This window comes from Ambystoma mexicanum, chromosome 10 (genome assembly GCF_040938575.1).
Source record: "Ambystoma mexicanum isolate Mex_15411 chromosome 10, UKY_AmexF1_1, whole genome shotgun sequence".
Taxonomy (NCBI): Eukaryota; Metazoa; Chordata; class Amphibia; order Caudata; family Ambystomatidae; genus Ambystoma; species Ambystoma mexicanum.
Genome location: NC_090932.1, coordinates 1,025,154,450 through 1,025,172,584, shown reverse-complemented (window position 1 = coordinate 1,025,172,584; position 18,135 = coordinate 1,025,154,450). Strand labels below are relative to the sequence as shown.

The 18,135-nt window shown below is 44.3% G+C and overlaps 1 protein-coding gene across 6 annotated transcripts in view; it reads right to left on the bottom strand.

Annotated features, from left to right (window-relative positions):
• Window positions 1-18,135, bottom strand: part of ABCC5 (ATP binding cassette subfamily C member 5) — a 2,124,586-nt gene that overhangs the window by 924,125 nt on the left and 1,182,326 nt on the right. For all 6 annotated transcript variants that reach the window (XM_069618835.1, XM_069618837.1, XM_069618838.1 and 3 more), the window contains one exon: window positions 16,543-16,727. In XM_069618835.1, coding sequence (XP_069474936.1) covers window positions 16,543-16,727 — 185 coding nt within the window. The remainder of the gene's footprint in view (window positions 1-16,542; window positions 16,728-18,135) is intronic.

The window sequence follows — 18,135 nt, the reverse complement described above, 5'->3', positions numbered from 1 at the left end:
CAAATGCATTAAAAAATTGTTGAACCATCATTTGATGGACTTATGATAGAGTGCAGGGGACGGGAGGGCTCCTGACTTTGGATCCTCGTTTTTTGTTTCTACTTAGGCGATGACCAGTCCCACCTGGAAACTCGTTCCCCTATCTGGTCCCCAAAGGGGATGGTGTCGGTTGAGCTGCCCTTCAGTCTGGCTGTGTGCCACGCGCCTGTGTCGTGGTGCTTGCAGCGCTGGGCCCAGTCTCCTCCAGGACTCTTGGAGGTTGAAGTTGAGGCCTACTCTGCACCTCAGAATGGGGCCTGGTAGGCAGAGTGCCCTCGGCTGTGGCGCTAGTAGTGCTGCGTACAGGTGCCCCCCTCAGACATCTGTCCGGTATTAGGGCGTAGCCTGTCGGGTTGACACCCGACAGTAGAACCTTTCAGTCCCTCAGCGTTCTCTCCGGTAGGATCTTGGGACCCCTCAGCCTGGAGGCCGATAGCTGAAACAGCCTCGGTAGAAATCACACTTGCCCACTGGTACTAGGACCCGATAGGTCCCTCCCGCTTGTGCGCTTCTTGGGGAAGGAGTCGCCTTTGCGGGGTGCTGATGAAAACAGTGCCCCTACTTTGGGCCTGGACTTGTGCTTGACGAATTCCTTCAAATCCTCTGGAGGCGATCTTCAAAAAGCTCCCTCCACCTGGCTAGTCTGTTCTTCAGAGAGCGTGGTGTAAAGCCGTTGCACGCGGTGCAGCCCTCTCAGCCATAGTCGGGGCCAAGTCAGCGGATACAGAGAGCGTGGGGGTGGGGTGCAGGGTAGAGCCCCTCACAGGCTGGACACCTGCTGAAGCCAGCTGACGTTGACATGCACCGGGGACGAGCGTGGCGCTAGAGGACAGAGGTACCTGATTAAAGACAAGAAAAAAGACGACAAAAGTACTTCTCCGGGGAAGAGCGCATGGAATTACTAGGCCGCGCATCTTAATTTAAAGGGGAAGATGCTTTATCTGGTGAAAAAGGTTCTGTCACCCGTCCCTAGCGAGGGACGCCCATACAGTATGGAGGAAAGGTGACGGGACGTATGAGTAATTGTGGAACACACAGAGTAGAAAAGAACCCCACCATGAGTGTGTAGAATCCAGGGGAAGGGAGCCATTCCCCCTGGATTGGTTAGTGAGATGTGCTGGGAAAAGAAAAGAACTGTGACTTTAAGATGGGAAGACGCCGAGATGCTCAGGTGAAGGGGAGCCCCCCACTCCTGAGGATTGTGGAACTTTGATCATTTGTTTGTACACCTTTTTTGGAACTTTGTGTTAGAACATTGGAAAAGCTACAGATGGCGAGCTAAAAGACTGTGGCCCTCATCCTGAGTTGCCCGGTATCCTGTCGCTATTAGCGTTACCAGAACTTAGTCTGGCGCAACTGGCGCCGGATCCCGAGTTGCAGTGGAGCGGTAAATCCCCACTCCCATTGGACTCAATGGAGGTTTCTTGTCGCTATTAGTGCCGAAAACGGGCAGAAAGAGGAGATTTTTACATGCTGGAGGTAAAAGTCCAACTTTCCCCCAACTCGAGATTGGGTTGAGCGGTAAATGAGGCAGTAATAGCACTACCGGCGCATTTTACCACTTTGCCCAACTCATGGTGCAGCCCTCTATGTGTCCCGATGGAAATCATCCACCTGGAACTGGGCATCTGCTCGATGGCTATAATGCTTCTGCTGAAAGTGTGGCCTACTATATCTGAAGGTCATTACAAACCCACAGTTCAACCTATTAAGACTATTGGGTATGGACATGGCAAACACATGAATTACGGTTTTGTCAAGTCCACCTTAAGCCTTTTCAGTTCTATTGATTGGTCGGCCGATTGGGCATTTGGCTATTGGGAACTTCGGAGGGAGGTTAAAGAAAAAACATTGGAATGGGATAGCCTAAAAGATCATTCACATCTTCAGAGCCTGAATTAATTTGTGATCACATCATGTGTTGTATACTTTGTGTAGAGCCGTTGCTATGTACAGAGTCACTATCCCCTGCAAAGCCTGCCGAGGAAATCTTGACTGTGTGATTTTCTGTTTTCTTGATATTTCTGATTGGAAATTCTGTTTGAAACTCGGTATGAATTTTACATTTGCTTATCATGCATTTCATGAACTTATGAACTGCTTCCATGCATGTATGGTATTTTAAATTAAAATGTGTGTATTAACTATTTTTATCATGATTTTTATTTTCCTTTATGTGTAAAATCTTCGACTGTAACACATTAAAGTATAAAATAAAAAAATGTATCCCTTCACACATTTCTTTGAGTTTAGCTTGTAATAGTCAGGACAGGATTTTGGACACAGGAAAGAGAACTCTTTATTTTTGGACATTCTGACACTGACATTTAGTTTTTTTGAGGAAGGGAAACCCCTCATAATAAGGCGAGAAAGGTCTTTCACTAACCCTTCGTTTACTTTTATTAAAGTCTATAGCAATCATAATGCCTCAGTGTCCAAGTTTTACTCCTGATTCATTACAGTCGTTGTTACACTTCTCAATTTGCAGATAATTATACTTTCCTCTTCTTGGATAGCTTTTGGAACTGTATTTTAAATGTGAGACAGACTTCCTTACCTATTGCAGCTCTCAAGTATGTATCCAATATTCTAGGTTAGAGGGACAAGTGGCGTTCAGCCACACGAGATCGAGCAATAACAGGTCTGTGATGCCCTTAGATGTCCGGGGCTGCACGCGCGCTACACTGAACGGATCAGCATGTGTCTACACTTCGCCGACAGGTGCGGGTAATAGGGATTGGGAATTGCAATTATTTCCCATGAACGAGGAATTCCCAGTAAGTGCGGGTTATAAGCTTGCGTTGATTAAGTCCCTGCCCTTTGTACACACCGCACGCAATCGCAGGGACGCTGCCCTCGAGACACCGCACCGCCACACCAAATATCTGTCAAGACCGTGCGTTCGCAAAAGGTACGACCGCGCTTTTTTAGCAAGATGAAGATTCCATCCTGTGCAAGTGGATTTTCTCACTTTCCAGTCTGAGCGATTGTGCTCCTTGGATTCGACCACATAGGATACTCCACTCCCAAGACACTCCTGTCCTGATGAAGGCCTACATCACCAGAGCTCACCCAGCTCCACGCAAAATGGCCGAAACGCTGTCGTGTTGACATGTTATATATGTTACATATGTTGTTGTTCAACTCTTGATTGTGCCCACACCTAATGGACTACCTACCTGTTTATGATTCCACTAAATTCTCTAGCTTCCTTCCAACTACACTCTGTACGTCCTAAATGTTGAATGTCCTATGTTCTTGATAATTGCAGTGTATTATTACACCAACTGCTCTTAAAATAAAACTAATTGGAGACAACAGATTTTGTGCTAATTCTGTGTCGCCCCACGCATGGGGTGACCCACCCAGGATTGTTGAGGTCGCACCAGTGCAGATAGATCCACCTGACCTTGCTCATTTGTTTTTGATATTACTGTACCCACCTGGGCAGAGCAAGGCAGTAACCAGGTACCCTTATATATACTAGTTTCTAGGAAACACAGACATGTTTTACTGCTTGCTTTCTTTATTGTGTGAACAAGTGGCAGTTGTGTTTTTTATTTTATTTTTCTGAAAGGCTTTTGTCTTCATTTAATTTATTTATTTATTACGTGCCAAAAACCCAGCAGGTGTAAGGGCGCGACAAGGACACACAAGACAAACCAAAGCACAGCACAACCTATGCTGGCAGGGATGTCCTAAGAGAGCGTTGCAATAGTCAATTCTTGCCAGAATCGGTGCTCTGGCTAGAGTTTCAAAATACTTCTCGGAAACAAAAGGTATGACCTGCCGAGGAGATTCAGGTGGTATTGAGTAGTGTTCACAGGGTTATTAACTTGTGTATCAGAGCTCAAAGAGGAGTCCAGGTAGGTAACAAGGTTTTGACCTTGCTCTGTGTAGAGATTTTGCTACTGCCAATGAGGAAGTTCGCAAAAGCAAGGATCTAACTTAGATCTAGCACGAGGTGGACCAAAGAGTAGGAATTCAGTTTTAGAGTTATTAAAGGAATAGTGCACTCAAAAATATTATTGTCCCGAGGGTTCGGGCATGTGTTTTTAAGCGTACGTTGATCGATCGTACAAACATTTCCTATACACCTTACCGTAGTTTTCCTCGTTTTTACACATGCGAAACCAGGCAGCAGGGCGCACCATCTTGTGATAATCTTATCCGTTGCTGCATCGCACAAGGTGGACTACCCTGGCGGCACTAAATCATATCCCCGCCCCCGAGGCTGACATCACTAGATGCTTACCGCCCATTTCACAACGCCAATGCACGTCTCGTGTCAACGTTCTCTGAGCTTCAGCTAATGACGGGTCTCGATGGAAATGGCAGGACGCCTCTTTCCTCAATAAGAATAAACAGACCGCTTCTCATCAGACAACATCAGATTTGCTTTTCCAATTGTTTCACTGTCTTTTTTTTTAGTATTCTGTGCCTCGATTCTGTGCTCTGGGCAGCTACCTTTGTTGCTCGTAGCCCATGCGAATGGATACTAGTACCATTACTATCCATTTTTATTTTGCCCCATAATGGCAACAATACAGGCCTACCAGTACGAGCCGGAGTATTCCGAGGTGGAATTATTCGAAAGAGAAAAATGTGGAAATGATGGGGCTTTGGACGACAGTTGGGAGGATGATTCAACAGATCAAGAGCCTGAGCCTAGTCGCATGGACAGCGTTTCGACCTGGTGTACCTGCAATTGGTGCGCGCTAATGCCCACCCAGGAGGAGAACTGCTGCTGCCGAGAAAACTCTGGATGCTTGTCCTACTAATCGGAAGGCGAGACACGGCCGCAATGCGTTACTGAGCTGCAAGACTTCAGGGCAGCCTGCCTCACACGGTCCGTGTTGAGGATGATGATGATGGTGCTTATGCACGAACTTCGAGCAACAGTTCGCCCTCGCAATCCAAGTAACGAGTAAGTGTACTCTAGTTGTGATGTCACTTAGGCCACTACAATTTCATGGTTGTCTCCTATATTGTCGTATTTTTGATCTATCACTGCCAAACAAATGTAGTCTTGCAATTCTATACATCACTCGCAATTTGGGGAAATCATAGTGGTCTCCTTATGTTTATTTCATGTACAGCCATGAAGCAATATTTCTTTGTGTCCCAAATTAAATAGAATGTATAGTCGTTCAATATTGTACTGTGTCTAAGTAACATCTGTACTGTCAACAATGCCATTGGATACAAGATTTGTCATTGTCAACTAAGGTTTAATACACTTATCGTGTTCATTTAAAAACAGTTTGTATCTTTCTCTTTCAAAGGTGGTACAGGCTGGCCGCCTATCGTTCGTTTACATGGTGGTGTCATGGGAGGCTTGGACACTGCGTTCGACGAGTATTACCCACCTGTGTTGTTGGTGCCATTAGAGAAACGTTCCCCAGTGACAGCGGTTAGTACAGGGGATTTTCCCACACTGTGCTGCAACCAAAAGTTTATGTGTACATATGTGCCATCGAAATCAGCAACAAAATAAAACACAACAGAACGTTTATCAATGGTTGTTTCAGTTTTTCAGTGAATCAAGTTAGTCTCCATTCAGCAGTGCTGCAGCCCTTTCCTGCACGCCACAGGCCCCTCCATCCACCCCTCCAGAATCAATGACTGTTAGCACCTGTGACTGTGCCCTCCCAATGGGGGCTGGCAGGGTTTGGAACGGCCAAGGTGCCAAACACCATGTACACTTCAAAGGTATCTTGCGTGCAGGGGTCATTGTTCACATGCCTTCTGTGGACCCAGTGTCTCCAGGCAGGCTCCCCTTGAAGCAGGCCGCGCCCCTGCAATCCACATAAGTGTGTCTCCATTCAACAGTGTTCCGGCCCTTTCCTGCACGCCTCAGACCCCTCTATCCACCCCTCCAGAATCAATGACTGTTAGCACCTGTGTCCTCCCAATGGGGGTTGGCAGGGGTGGGAACCGCCAAGGTGCCAAACACCATGTACACTTCAAAGGTATCTTACGCGCAGGGATCATTGTTCACATGCCCTCCTCAGACCCTGTGTCTCCAGCCAGGCTCCCCTGAACCAGGCTGCGCCCCTGCAATCCACATAAGTGTCTCCATTCAGCCGTGTTCCGGCCCTTTCCTGCACGCCTCATGCCCCTCCATCCACCCCTCCAGAATCAATGACTGTTAGCACCTGTGGCTGTGCCCTCCCAATGGGGGCTGGCAGGGGTGGGAACGGCAATGGTGCCAAACACCATGTACATTTCAAAGGTATCTTAGGCGCAGGGGTCATTGTTCACATGTCCTCCTCAGACCCAGTGTCTCCAGACAGGCTCCCCTTGAAGCAGGCCGCGCCCCTGCTATCCACTTAAGACCACACCATATACACGTCATTCATTCACATACACACCTATTTTTCTAATTCTTTATAAACCACTTGATATTTATCATGAGAACATCTTTGAGCACTGCAAGTCAACTCGTGAACGTGCTACCTGTGAACATCTCGCTGTTCTCCTGCAACTAACTACCCTGCTTGCTGAATCTAACTGTTTGTTGGTCAAGGTAAGGGCAGGTCACCTAATCATATCTCTTTGATTTTTACATTTCTATCTATTTTGAACGAACGTACCCAGTAGTGCAATGTTCATTCATCTCATTGCCATTGACTTGATTTTGATTTGTTATGTTATCGATATATAGCAATTGTCATCAGTGTCAATTGGGATCGAATTGCATCCTTTGCGGACCGTGTCTATAAGCATGTTTCCTTTTCATGCACAATAGTACATTCAAGGGATGAGTAACATGTTACGATTTGCGTCACATCAATGAATTGTGAATGAAAGTTATCCTATAATACAGCTGACTACGCTACAAAGGTTTTGCTTCGGTGACCAAAACATAGATTGCATAGAAAAAATGCATGATATAATTCCATCTTTCTCATGCTTTCATGCAAAGTAATTTTCTAATAATGTTGACATTTAAATTTTTTTTTTTTTTTTACAGAATTTCCAACTGCCTGCTTGTACGGTTTACTGTTGCCGCTCTAAAACCCATAACAAACCTAAAGGCACTACAATGCATGTATTCCCGAGGAATATAGATCTAATAAGAGAATAGGTCCGATATTGTGGAATTGCGCCGGAAGAGCTTGAAAGTAGAGCCCATGAAGTCTTGGGGGACTCGAGGGGTGATCGATTCCGCATCAGCAGCCTGAACTTTGCCACTAATATGTACGACCAATCGCAGTACACAAAGAAGCATCGACTCAGAACCTCTCAAATTGCTTCCAAATGTAATTCCGACTATATTCATGCACACGCTGTCTCAGGTGAGTCACGGTTCCCGATTTACCTGTAGGCCTTGGCGTACTGAACAGGTAACTAAAGGGACGGATTGGTGTTTTAGGTGTAAATGTCCCTTATAATACTTTTCAAACTGACAAGATTGTATTGCTTTATAACTGAACCCCATTTTGCTAAACATCTGTCCCTGAGTTTAGGAGCATCATAGAAAACGATTTATGGGCACAGATAACTATGCTATAGTGCCCTTGGAAATGAGCATAATCTTTTCGTAATCGATCACTTTACATGTCAATTTCTTAGGTTATCACTTCTAAATCAAATCTAATTTTCCCTTTACAACTCCATGACAATGCACTGAATGTGAAAGAGCAAGATTCTGCATCCATGTCTTCCCTGGAGTCAACAACAACTTCGAGTGTGCATCAGGTAGTTTTATTTAGCTATTCCATTCCAGAACTGTTTTATGCATGGAATTTGATATAATATGATCAAATTGACATATTCGGTCGTTTGCTTACATAATGTTTCATTCATGGGTTTTTATTGATTTATACCATTGTCTGCATCACAATGTGTGTTTTCAATTTCACTTGTTTCATCCATACTAAAACAAGTACTGTGTTACGAATGGAAAAAAGTAGGTCCTAGATCTGATACCATTAGACAGTGACATTATTATAAACAAGCATCTTTTGCAAATTGCTTCAGTGCAACATTTCAATCAGTGGGTTTCGCACAGTCATCTTTGATCGAGTAAACTGGTCATCAATTGGGTGAAATGTGAAATGTATATTTTGAATAAGTGACGTACACAGTGTACAAGGGTATCTGTGTAAGCCATGTGTGCGATGGAATAATTTGATTTCAAATACGAATGACTTATTTTTAATGAATACTCTTTTCTAGGGATGTCTACAAGATCGGGATATAGAAGAGGAGGCACATGGATCCGAGTTGGCGGGCCAGCTTGCTGGTGCAGTCGTTACAGTGAAGAAGAAGGTTTCACAGAAAACCAAGCAAAGGTAACTAACAAACAGTTTCATGTCCAAACAGTGTTTTGTGCTGTTACCTTCATAACATGCTTTTTAAAAAAAATCTTAAGCGACATATACTGTAAGTTGAATTTACATAGAACATGTTTTTCCAACCCATCTTCTAGTTGCCCGATGGTGTACGAACTATGCAGACACAGACAGCTACAGAAATCAAAGATGCTGCTTGCCAAACTGATTTCACCATGGAGCAACTATTATTTGAGACGCAGCGTGTTCAAATCAATAAGCAGACTCAAGATGCTTTTGCCCAATGGCAAGAAAATGAATTGAATGTGACCGGCGAAGCCAGCAAAGTGTTGTTGGACCATTGCTACAAAGCGAGAGCTCCACCAGATGAAGATGAAACTGAATGTAATGAAGATGCTTTTGAATTAGTCGCAGACCACTTGAAACAATCGACACCCACCAAAAAAGGGCCAGCCAAAAAACAATCGACATTGATGTTTTCTCTGATTCGTGTTCAAGTAACAGAAGCTGAAATAACAGAGACTGAAGCATCAACACAATTGACCGAGGAACTAGCCAAAGATCTCGACTACAATTTGTCCAGCTGGGCTGATATGTCAACCACAGTTGAGTCAGAAACAACATTCATGCAGGATGACAGTCTAATAAAGGAGCCCAAATACATTTTATTCGACAGGTGCTTGATGGAGATTATAATGATGCTGAAATGTGTACATCCAGTGAGAGGGGAAGTATGCGGGTAGCCGTTTGTGAATGGGACTCGTGTATCACAAGGCAGTAACCCTCAAAATACAAGCCACCTGTGAAATGCTCCATGCAAAATGTTCATGGTCCGCTCAACTGATGCTGGGGAGACTGCCAGCTAGAAATCTACTGTGTGCAGCTGCTTTACTTTTCAGTGGCTCTAGTTTCAGTAAGTTGTTCAGTTTCTGTCAATTTGTGGGACTCCAGTTCCTTTCTAAAAAGCAGTACTACCTATATCAGCGTCAATATCTATTCCCTGCTATTAGTGAAGCTTCGAAAATTGAACAAATGTCTATTCAAAATACATTCTCCGCAAAACGGTTCAGGCTAGCTGGCGATGGACAATGTGACAGCCCCGGATTTGCAGCAAAGTAATGCACATACCACTTGGAAACTAAAAAAATTGTGAGTTCGGTGGTCGTGCAGGTGTCCGAATGTAAATCTTCAGTGGCCATGGAGAAACTTGGTTTTATAAAATCCCTTATAAATCTCCAATCGAGGGGAATGCAAATCGACCTCATAGCCACGGACAGACATGTTTCAATAGCCAAGACAATGAGAGAGCAGTTTCCAAATATTGCCATCAATTTGATGTATGGCACTTTGCAAAATCAATCAATAAAAAAATCTCAGCTGCAGGAAAAAAAGGTTCTGAAAATATTTTACAGTGGTCCCAGTCTTTCAGCAACCATCTTTGGGGAGCTCCAAAACTTGTGATGGGTCAGTGGAAATTCTACTAGAGAAATGGCGGTCACTAATGCTCCACTGTTCTAACATTCACCCTTGGACAGAAAACCAACATTTCCACCATTGTACACATGGCCCTTTGTCGCTGGAGCAGGAACGGAAGAAGTGGTTGATTCCATCTTCACCTCCACACAAAGCTCTTGAGAAGATTGTGTTTGATAAAACTCTATCAAGAGATCTGAGGGGACTCACAGAATTCTGTCACACGGGAGATTTGGAGGTGTTCTACAATATGTGCCTAAAGTACAGGCCAAAGAGATTGCATTTCGGCATAGACAGGATGCAATATAGGACATTACTAGCGGTATTAGCGCATAACGAGAATGTAGGGCGTGAACAATCGAGGACTGTGGGAAACTTTGGGATGCTTCGCTATACAATGGCCTTTACGAAAAGAAGCAAAAAATGGGTGGACAAGCCAATATAGGAGGAAATGGAATTCGATTTTGTGAAAGATCTTATTATGACTGTCTTGGACATACAGACTCACGGAATTGCGTGAAATTTTGTTCCAAGGACACATACATTGCCACAAAACATTGCAAACGTGCCCTGTCCACCTAATGTAGAGCTCATGGTCTGGTTCACTTCCAGGTGGAAATGATTACCATCTGTTTTTTTGATCGACAAGGTATATATAAAGTGTGCAAATAAAGCATCCAATTTGTCTTATGAAATCTATCCTCTTTGTCAATTTTTTTTTCAACAAGTACCATTTTTACAAATGTCATACAATGTAACGCTGTGCTTTCACACTTCCCAGTTTCGTTGATCTACTGTGGTTCCTTCACTGATCGTGGGAGGGCCTGATGGATAACAGCATGAAAGCAACTTTGGGGTTCTGCAGTTGCCTTACCAAACAGTTGCCCAAATAGCTGAATAACTACTCGTCCAACAAAATGGATGAGACCTAGGCTAGATAAGATACTGTGACTGTGAGCAAAACAGCGCATCAAAGTGGGTTGTTGGTGAGAAATAGCTGCACTCTGACCAATATATTCATGGGGGCATGTGTTGGGTGTCGTTGCTAATGTAAGGAAGGATTGGGTCGGTTGAGCCCCCAGCCCCCATACATTATACGTGAAAGTGACACCCTGCTCTTGCAATCGTGGGCGACGCCTCCTTTGCCCTTCTGCAGCCATGGAGAAGAAGGCCCTGACATAAGCAGAGGTGGGGCTATTTCTAGACACATTTGGACTCCATTTTGTGTACCCTCGACTCCAACTTTGGACTAGGCCGCATTCTGTCATTGCAAAGTTTCCCCTCCCCCTCAGCAGCGCCGCGAACAGCGAGCACTGACAGCCCCCACCTTTTTCCTCCTGTGCCTGTACCTCACATGTCCCTTTCTCATGGATGCGCCGAGACAAGATGTTGCAAACTAAGAATGTATTAATTTCAATCTTCCTCTTAGATCACTGTCTTGTGTTTGTCAGGGGCAAACCATGACTTGTAGCTGTTCATCCATCTCAACAAATGTTCTCCTGCCACCTCTCGCCCCCGCTGCTGGAAAATTACTGCTTGTTCAACCTTGTGCCCCTCCAAAGCTATTCTTTTCATGTGTGACCCTTCCTTGCTGACCACCCCAGAGTGCCTCCCAATAAAACAAGACCTCAGTCACAGTATATTCTGTCCTAAACTAACATGTGTCACTCCGCCCCCTTTCTAGCTCTGATGTGCCGGACCTGTGAGCTATCAATCCCCACCCCCGCTGGTTGCCTCAGGGGAAAGACCCCCACACCTTTCACCTCGCTAGTGACCCAGAGTGGGATAGTAAAAACACACGTGTGAAATTTATAGGCCACTAATATATAACTGCGGTCATGGGTTTAGGGGACCGCAGCCTGGCAGGAGGGGTTTGCAGCAGGGCTTGCTCGGACATTCTCGTACAATCATATTTTGTCAGGGCTCGAGATTTGCTCCTTGCGAAAAATGTTTACGTGATTTGCCGTGTGACCAAGAGATGGGCTGAGCTGACAGGTGGTGTAGGCTGGCTGTGGGAGTCGCGGGGAGAGTGAAAAGTTCTCCAGAGGAACCAAGTAAAACAATAGAAATTTTGTGCGTCATTGGTGGATGTCAGCAAACAATTCATATGTTTTTCAAAAATATTTCTAATGCCACTATTGACTGAAGGACTATTGGCTTCCATTCTGAGTGAAGGTCTGCGGCTTTGAATTTTTGCTTGCGAGCTGAGAAAACCCACGCATCGAACACAGTGAAGTTCAATTGTTTTTCGACCTTGAAAGAAAGGGAGGATTCCAAAAGGAATGAAGGGAGGGGTGTAATACCGTCAAATATGAAAAGGTTCACCATTCCAAAACTGGACAAAGGAACATGTAATTTCATTTTATGAAAATTTGTTGATCTGAACGTAGTCTCTGCGTTACGCCGAGAGAATGGAAATGCTGAATATTATGTAAGTTTTACTTTCGACGATTTTATAGACCAACGAGTCAACGTATCATTAGCCGACCATTATTGCTGGCTTACATTGTACTGGGTTGTTCTTTGTGGCATATTGCAACGACACGCATATACAACCTGTGTGTGTACTTGGTCTTTGTTCCGGGCACATGGGCAGTCCAGCATCGAGATGCATGTAGTCCACCACTGGGTTCCCCCAGGTTCCACAAATGCGTAATTCAATGCTAATATTTAATTAAAATGCTGTCTATGTGTTCTTCAAATTGTAGCGTCAGCTTCCGCATCCCATTTCGAGCTGAACATACTACATAGCACTAACCTCTGAAGCAAATTGTAGACTACTTTCCACGTTGTTTCCTCTGTGTTCCCATTGTTTCACGTCTGTGTTCATCATTAGTTTTAAGACAGGGTGGAATTAATGGGTAAAATGATAAATTGTAAAAAAAGCAGCTACTCAGGCACATTTCTGTTATCTTTTTCAAACAGCTACATCCTGCCTTTCTGCGATTGTCATCGATTCCAGATACAAACTGACAGGTTTTTTAACCAGCAGCTGCAGATACACTTGAATGGCTGGATCACAATGATGCTTTTTTGGGACGATCGCCACGGGCCGATATGCCTTTACGCGGTACCAGCGATAAGGAGCAACCTGACATCGTGTACGGTGGCTTAGCGCCAAGCTGATGCCCAAGCCTTGCGATTCACGGTGCATCCAATGCGCTTCTTATACCCAAAAGGAACACAGCGTGACTCACGATAAACATTTGTGGATCAAGAACAAAGAAAAAGAATTACCCATTTGCTTGAATATGGCAATAGCCGGATGTTCTCGGAGCGTTTATAGTGCAATAAAAGTACTTTACAAATTGTACAGTTTTGCCATTTCCTGTAAAAGTATAGTTTTATATTCAAAATTGGGACACGCTGTGTTGTGAGATGATGTGTGTTGATATTCCGGGTTCTGTGTCAACTAACGTTAACGCGTAGGTGATGAATGGGTGCATTTGGCTACGATGCCCAGTAACGTCATGGAGATAGGCGTAGAATATCACTAGGTTTGGCGATGTCAGCCTCAGGGGCGGGGGATATGATTTAGTGCCGCCAGGGTAGTCCACCTTGGGCGATGTGGCAACGGATAAGATTATCACAAGATGGCCGCATGCTGCTGCCTGATTTCGCATGTGTAAAAAAGAGGAAAACTATGGTAAAGTCCATAGGAAATGTTTGTACGATCGATCAACGTATGCTTAAAAACACATGCCCGAACCCTCAGGACAATAATAATTTTGAGCGCACTATTCCTTTAAAACACAGCTGGTGCATGGTCATGCACTGCTTTACGTTTTTGAAAATGGTGTTAAGTTTAGCAGTTTCAGAGTCATAATACCCTTCCATATAGTTGTTTGTAATCTGCATTATTTGAAAAGTGGACACTGGTTTCTGAAAGCAAGTCACAAAGAGGCTTGACATAGAGATTAAGGGGGGCTGGGTATAGACAGGCCCCCTGGGTACTCCACAGCCAATGGGAGCAGGACCGGAGCAGGAGCCACCCCAGTGCACTGCTGAGACCCTAGAGGATAGGAAAGAGTGAATCCATGTGATTGCTTTGCGGGAGCATCTACCGACCTTCTCCAGGGGGAGAAGGAGAATATCAGGATCGAGCAGATCAAATGCCACTGATCAGTCTAGCAGCACCAGCAAACCGCATTTACTTTTATCGAGCATGACAGTGTGGAGGTCTAGTAGTGTACTCTTGGTGCTGTGGTAGGCCCTGAAACCTGACTGTCTGGGGTACAAAATTGAGTTTTGGTCCAAGAAGCTCTGGAACTGTTTTATGGCCATTTTATCCACTATCCTCAGGAGAAAGAAGGAATCGTTAATCGGTCTGAGGTTTGCTGGGTCTTCTGGCTTAAGACCAGATTTCTTGATTAGGGAAGTGACAGTAACTTCTTTAATTCTGTCAGAGACAGTTATGTTGAAAGGAGGCGTCAGCAAAGCATGCAAGGAAGGCCGCAAAGAGTACTTTGGTATCTAAAATATGTTTGGATATGTTGCATGTCCCCCAGGGCAGGAAGGGCTAGAGGTAGGGTTGGCTAAGGACACATTAGAACTGAACGGGGATCTTATCTCATGCAGCCTCCATTTTTTCTGCAAATGTTTGCTCTATCTTGGAGCAGTCAGATTTTGTTGGTATAAAGGTCTGCCATTGGACTTTAGGTTTTTCCAACATTTTGAGGATTTTAAAAAGTTGTTTAGAACTGTTTTTGACTTTATTTGTTCATAAAAAAAGTTTCTTTTTAGCCGCGTGAATTGCTATTTCTCGTGGACATTCCAGGGAGATTTGTGGAAGTTGAGTTTGTTTTTTTCGTCAGGTGCATCTGCCTTGCCTTTTCCTCCTTTTTAGTACTTCCAGTGCCAGTGAGAACCAGCTGATGCGAGAACTTCCTTCTCTCACACGGATAGCTTACCTTGGTGCTAATTTGACAAGCATTCGGGGCATGGGAGTTTTCTGTGAAACTACTAGGGAGTCGGGGCAGTCATTGTCGTGTCCACTTGGTGAGGTTGGTGGATGTGAAGTTCCTGCTTGGGATTTTCTTAGGTAGGTTGATCTGTTTTTTTCAACCGCCTTTGAAATTCGACAAAAACAATTCATCCAAAACAATGCCCCCCCACCCATGCTGCCCTCAGACTTTAGGAGAAACTTAAAAACCTGGCTTTTCGCCTAAGCTCCTCTGAGCCAAGACACTATATTACTGCGAACATATGCCTCCTACTTTCCTTGTACATTTACCTGTACACCCCTTCCCCTAATGTAACTAGTGCCTAGATACCTGAGGGTTCAGAGCGCTGCTAAAAATGCAAAAATAAATAAATAAATGCATGGCCTGGTTTCAGAAATCTTAACATCCAGGTTCCGACTGATCACCCAATCTGGTATTTTACCCTTATTATGCATGGGCTGGTGATTAAGTACTGTGAGTTTGGTGCTATTTAGACATTGTTCAAGATTGATAGCTTTGCAGTCTGATATATTTCCCCGCCATCAGTTAAAATCTCTAAGGGCTAGTTTGTCGCTGCCAGATTTATTTAATGGATGTAATATCTGAATGAAATCCTAGTTAAAATTAGGCATGGTTTCAGGGGGTCGATAAACAAGAATGTTTATGCAGCTGGTGTGGTTGGGTTTGCACATGAGGTGGAGGATTTCAGTCCAGAAATGTTGCCAAGATTTCAAAAAGCTGCAATTCCTCCCTGGCGATAATCACCACACCCACTCCTTTCCCAGTTGCTCGGTTTTGTAAAAAGGATTTTGCATTTTTCTGCTACTGCCATATCAATTATTGGAGCACTGGAGTCTTGGAGCCATGTTTCAGTAAGACACAGTAGGTCACTGTTGTGTTCAATGATGTAATTGTGGACATCTATGGCATGGGAGTTAGATCTTGTGTTAAGGAGTGAGGCTTGTATAATGTGATTATCATGAGCGGTAGTCAGTGAGCAGAACTCATTAGGTGCTTTTATAAATTTGGCAGTTTTTATGAGGGGTTACTTCGTATCAGATTCAGGAAATTGAGGGGTGGCTGTTTCAACAACGGCGCCATTATCTGGTGCGGTGGGCATGGGGGATACTGCATCAGTGAGTTCTCTAGAAGGAGTGGAAGGTGACATAAAACAGTTTTTCAATTCGTTTGTTATGCTTGGGGTGGGGGGTAGCTATATGATTAGTGGTGGACTCGAGAGGGGCCATATTGTCATCAGTATCAGCAAAAAGGATACAGGGTTAGATCCTAGTGGGTCGGGAAGTATGAATTCATTCAAGTATCTGAGAACAGTAGTATCACATGCAGGTTTCCGAGTTATTAAGAAAATGGATAACTCTGGATGAAGGCCCATGATTTGAATGGTTTTTAAGTTTTAAACCTTATCACAATAAAAAATAGAGTTTTTACAAATGCTCCATCTTCACAGCAATTATCCTTCGGAACAGCACCTGCTTAGTGCCAAATAATTCATGCAAGCTTGTAGTAACAACAATCAAAATAAAGATTCCCCTCCTGCATAGAAGCCAGTCTATTGGAGTCAGAATCAATTTCCCCATGAAACAACCTTGTTCAAATGTGAAAGAACAATGATTGCTCTGGCCTGTAAGACTGGTGTGGCACTTACTAGCCTGAAAGGTATAAATAATCAGCCCCTTCACTACTGCACTATGCCATATCCAGCAGCGTAAAACCGGACCAAAAATAGGCAACTCAACGTTAGATGCAATGAAGAACAAAATACCTACCCCACTGCCCTGGTTAATCCAGTAGCTTAGCCACCAGTTGCTGAAGGCTGTGCTTCCGACATTCAACACAAAGAGAGCCATGATAACCAGAAAAGCGAAGGGGCCACCAGCAGCTTGGATGTACACACCATAGACAGACCAAGGAACAGAGCCCTTCCCCTTTTCTTCCAGCTGCATCAGCTGACCTGCGGGTAACAAAAAGATGAGAACTAACTTGACCACTGATCTGCAAGATTTACCTGCCTACAGCTAAATCTTCAACTGAAGTTGGTCACACACTGACAACAATTACATTCCAGTCAAAAAGTCTTTACTTTGCATTTTTCAGGACATTTTCACCTTCCACAGCAACAGAAACAAGGCCCTACATTAGAGTTTCTTAGCAACACAGAAGATGGTTTTCACAGATGGACCATGAGGGAACCAAGATAGCTCAATATGGGTCAGTCACTGTAGGTAGATCGGTATTACCCAATTTGATCGATCAAATTGGGTAATCAATACCGAACATGGGGAGCAGGGGTGTCCCCCGTTCCCCAATGGTTGGTAATGATGGCCTTGGGGGGTGGCCAGGGTGTCCCCTGCTTCCTGACGATTGGAGGCGGGGACGGAAAAATACAAAAAAAGAGAAAAGAGAAACCTGCAGCGTCAGATCCGATGGGGGCAAGAGGGACGGAACTGACGCTGCAGGGTTAGAAGGAAGCTGATGTGCAAAGGATAAGTGGGGAGGGGTGGGGGTATGTATTGGGGGAGTGGAAGGGGCAACGATTTGCAGAGTTTGGCCATGGCAAAATTGGTTTTGCAGCAGAATCAGCTGCAAACAATTCTGCCACGGCCAAATCACGTACGTCCGGTAGATCAGTTGAATTCAGACCTCCGCTAGTGATTGTTCAATGTACATATAATAGGCATCATTAAGAGTTTGGCAGAAAATCTAGGATTACGAGCGGCAGCCTGGTGGTGTAAGGCATTACCTTTAGAGTTCATGGACTCAACAGGGATTTATAATGGATTTACCCTGAGCTGAGCTGTAATTCCAAGCGGTTTTGATGGTGTTGCGGAAAATTAACCTACAGCCTTTTGATGGAGGAAAATCTTGCAACTTACAGTCAGAAATCTTAGTACGGCGTTGCAATAATCTGGTAATAAAGTGGCGGTAATGGAATAACCACCACTTTACTGCACAACCATAGTCATAATGAGGCCCAATATTTGGTGGCCTCTGCCAGAAAGACAATGAGTGGGCTCTGCCTGTTTGGGTTGAAGAACCTTGTGGTGATAAGAAGGGCAGGGTGTGATCACTTTCCAATGCCGCTGAGAATGGCATTGAAAACAATGTCCTAATTTACCAAGGGGGGTACTTAGAAGCTGTCAGTTCTCATTGTCTAGCACTTCTGTAAGGCATACAAAAGAAATCCCTCACTAAACACAAAAACAATCTTTTAAAAGTGTCTGAATATTTCGTCTTGCTGGGCAGGAAGCATTTTGGATTACTTCTACAAAACAAATTACAAATTTAGCCATGTGCTTCAGGAGGCAAAGTTTAAATGTTTATAATAATATATAATATGCCAGATACAGTCACATGTTCAG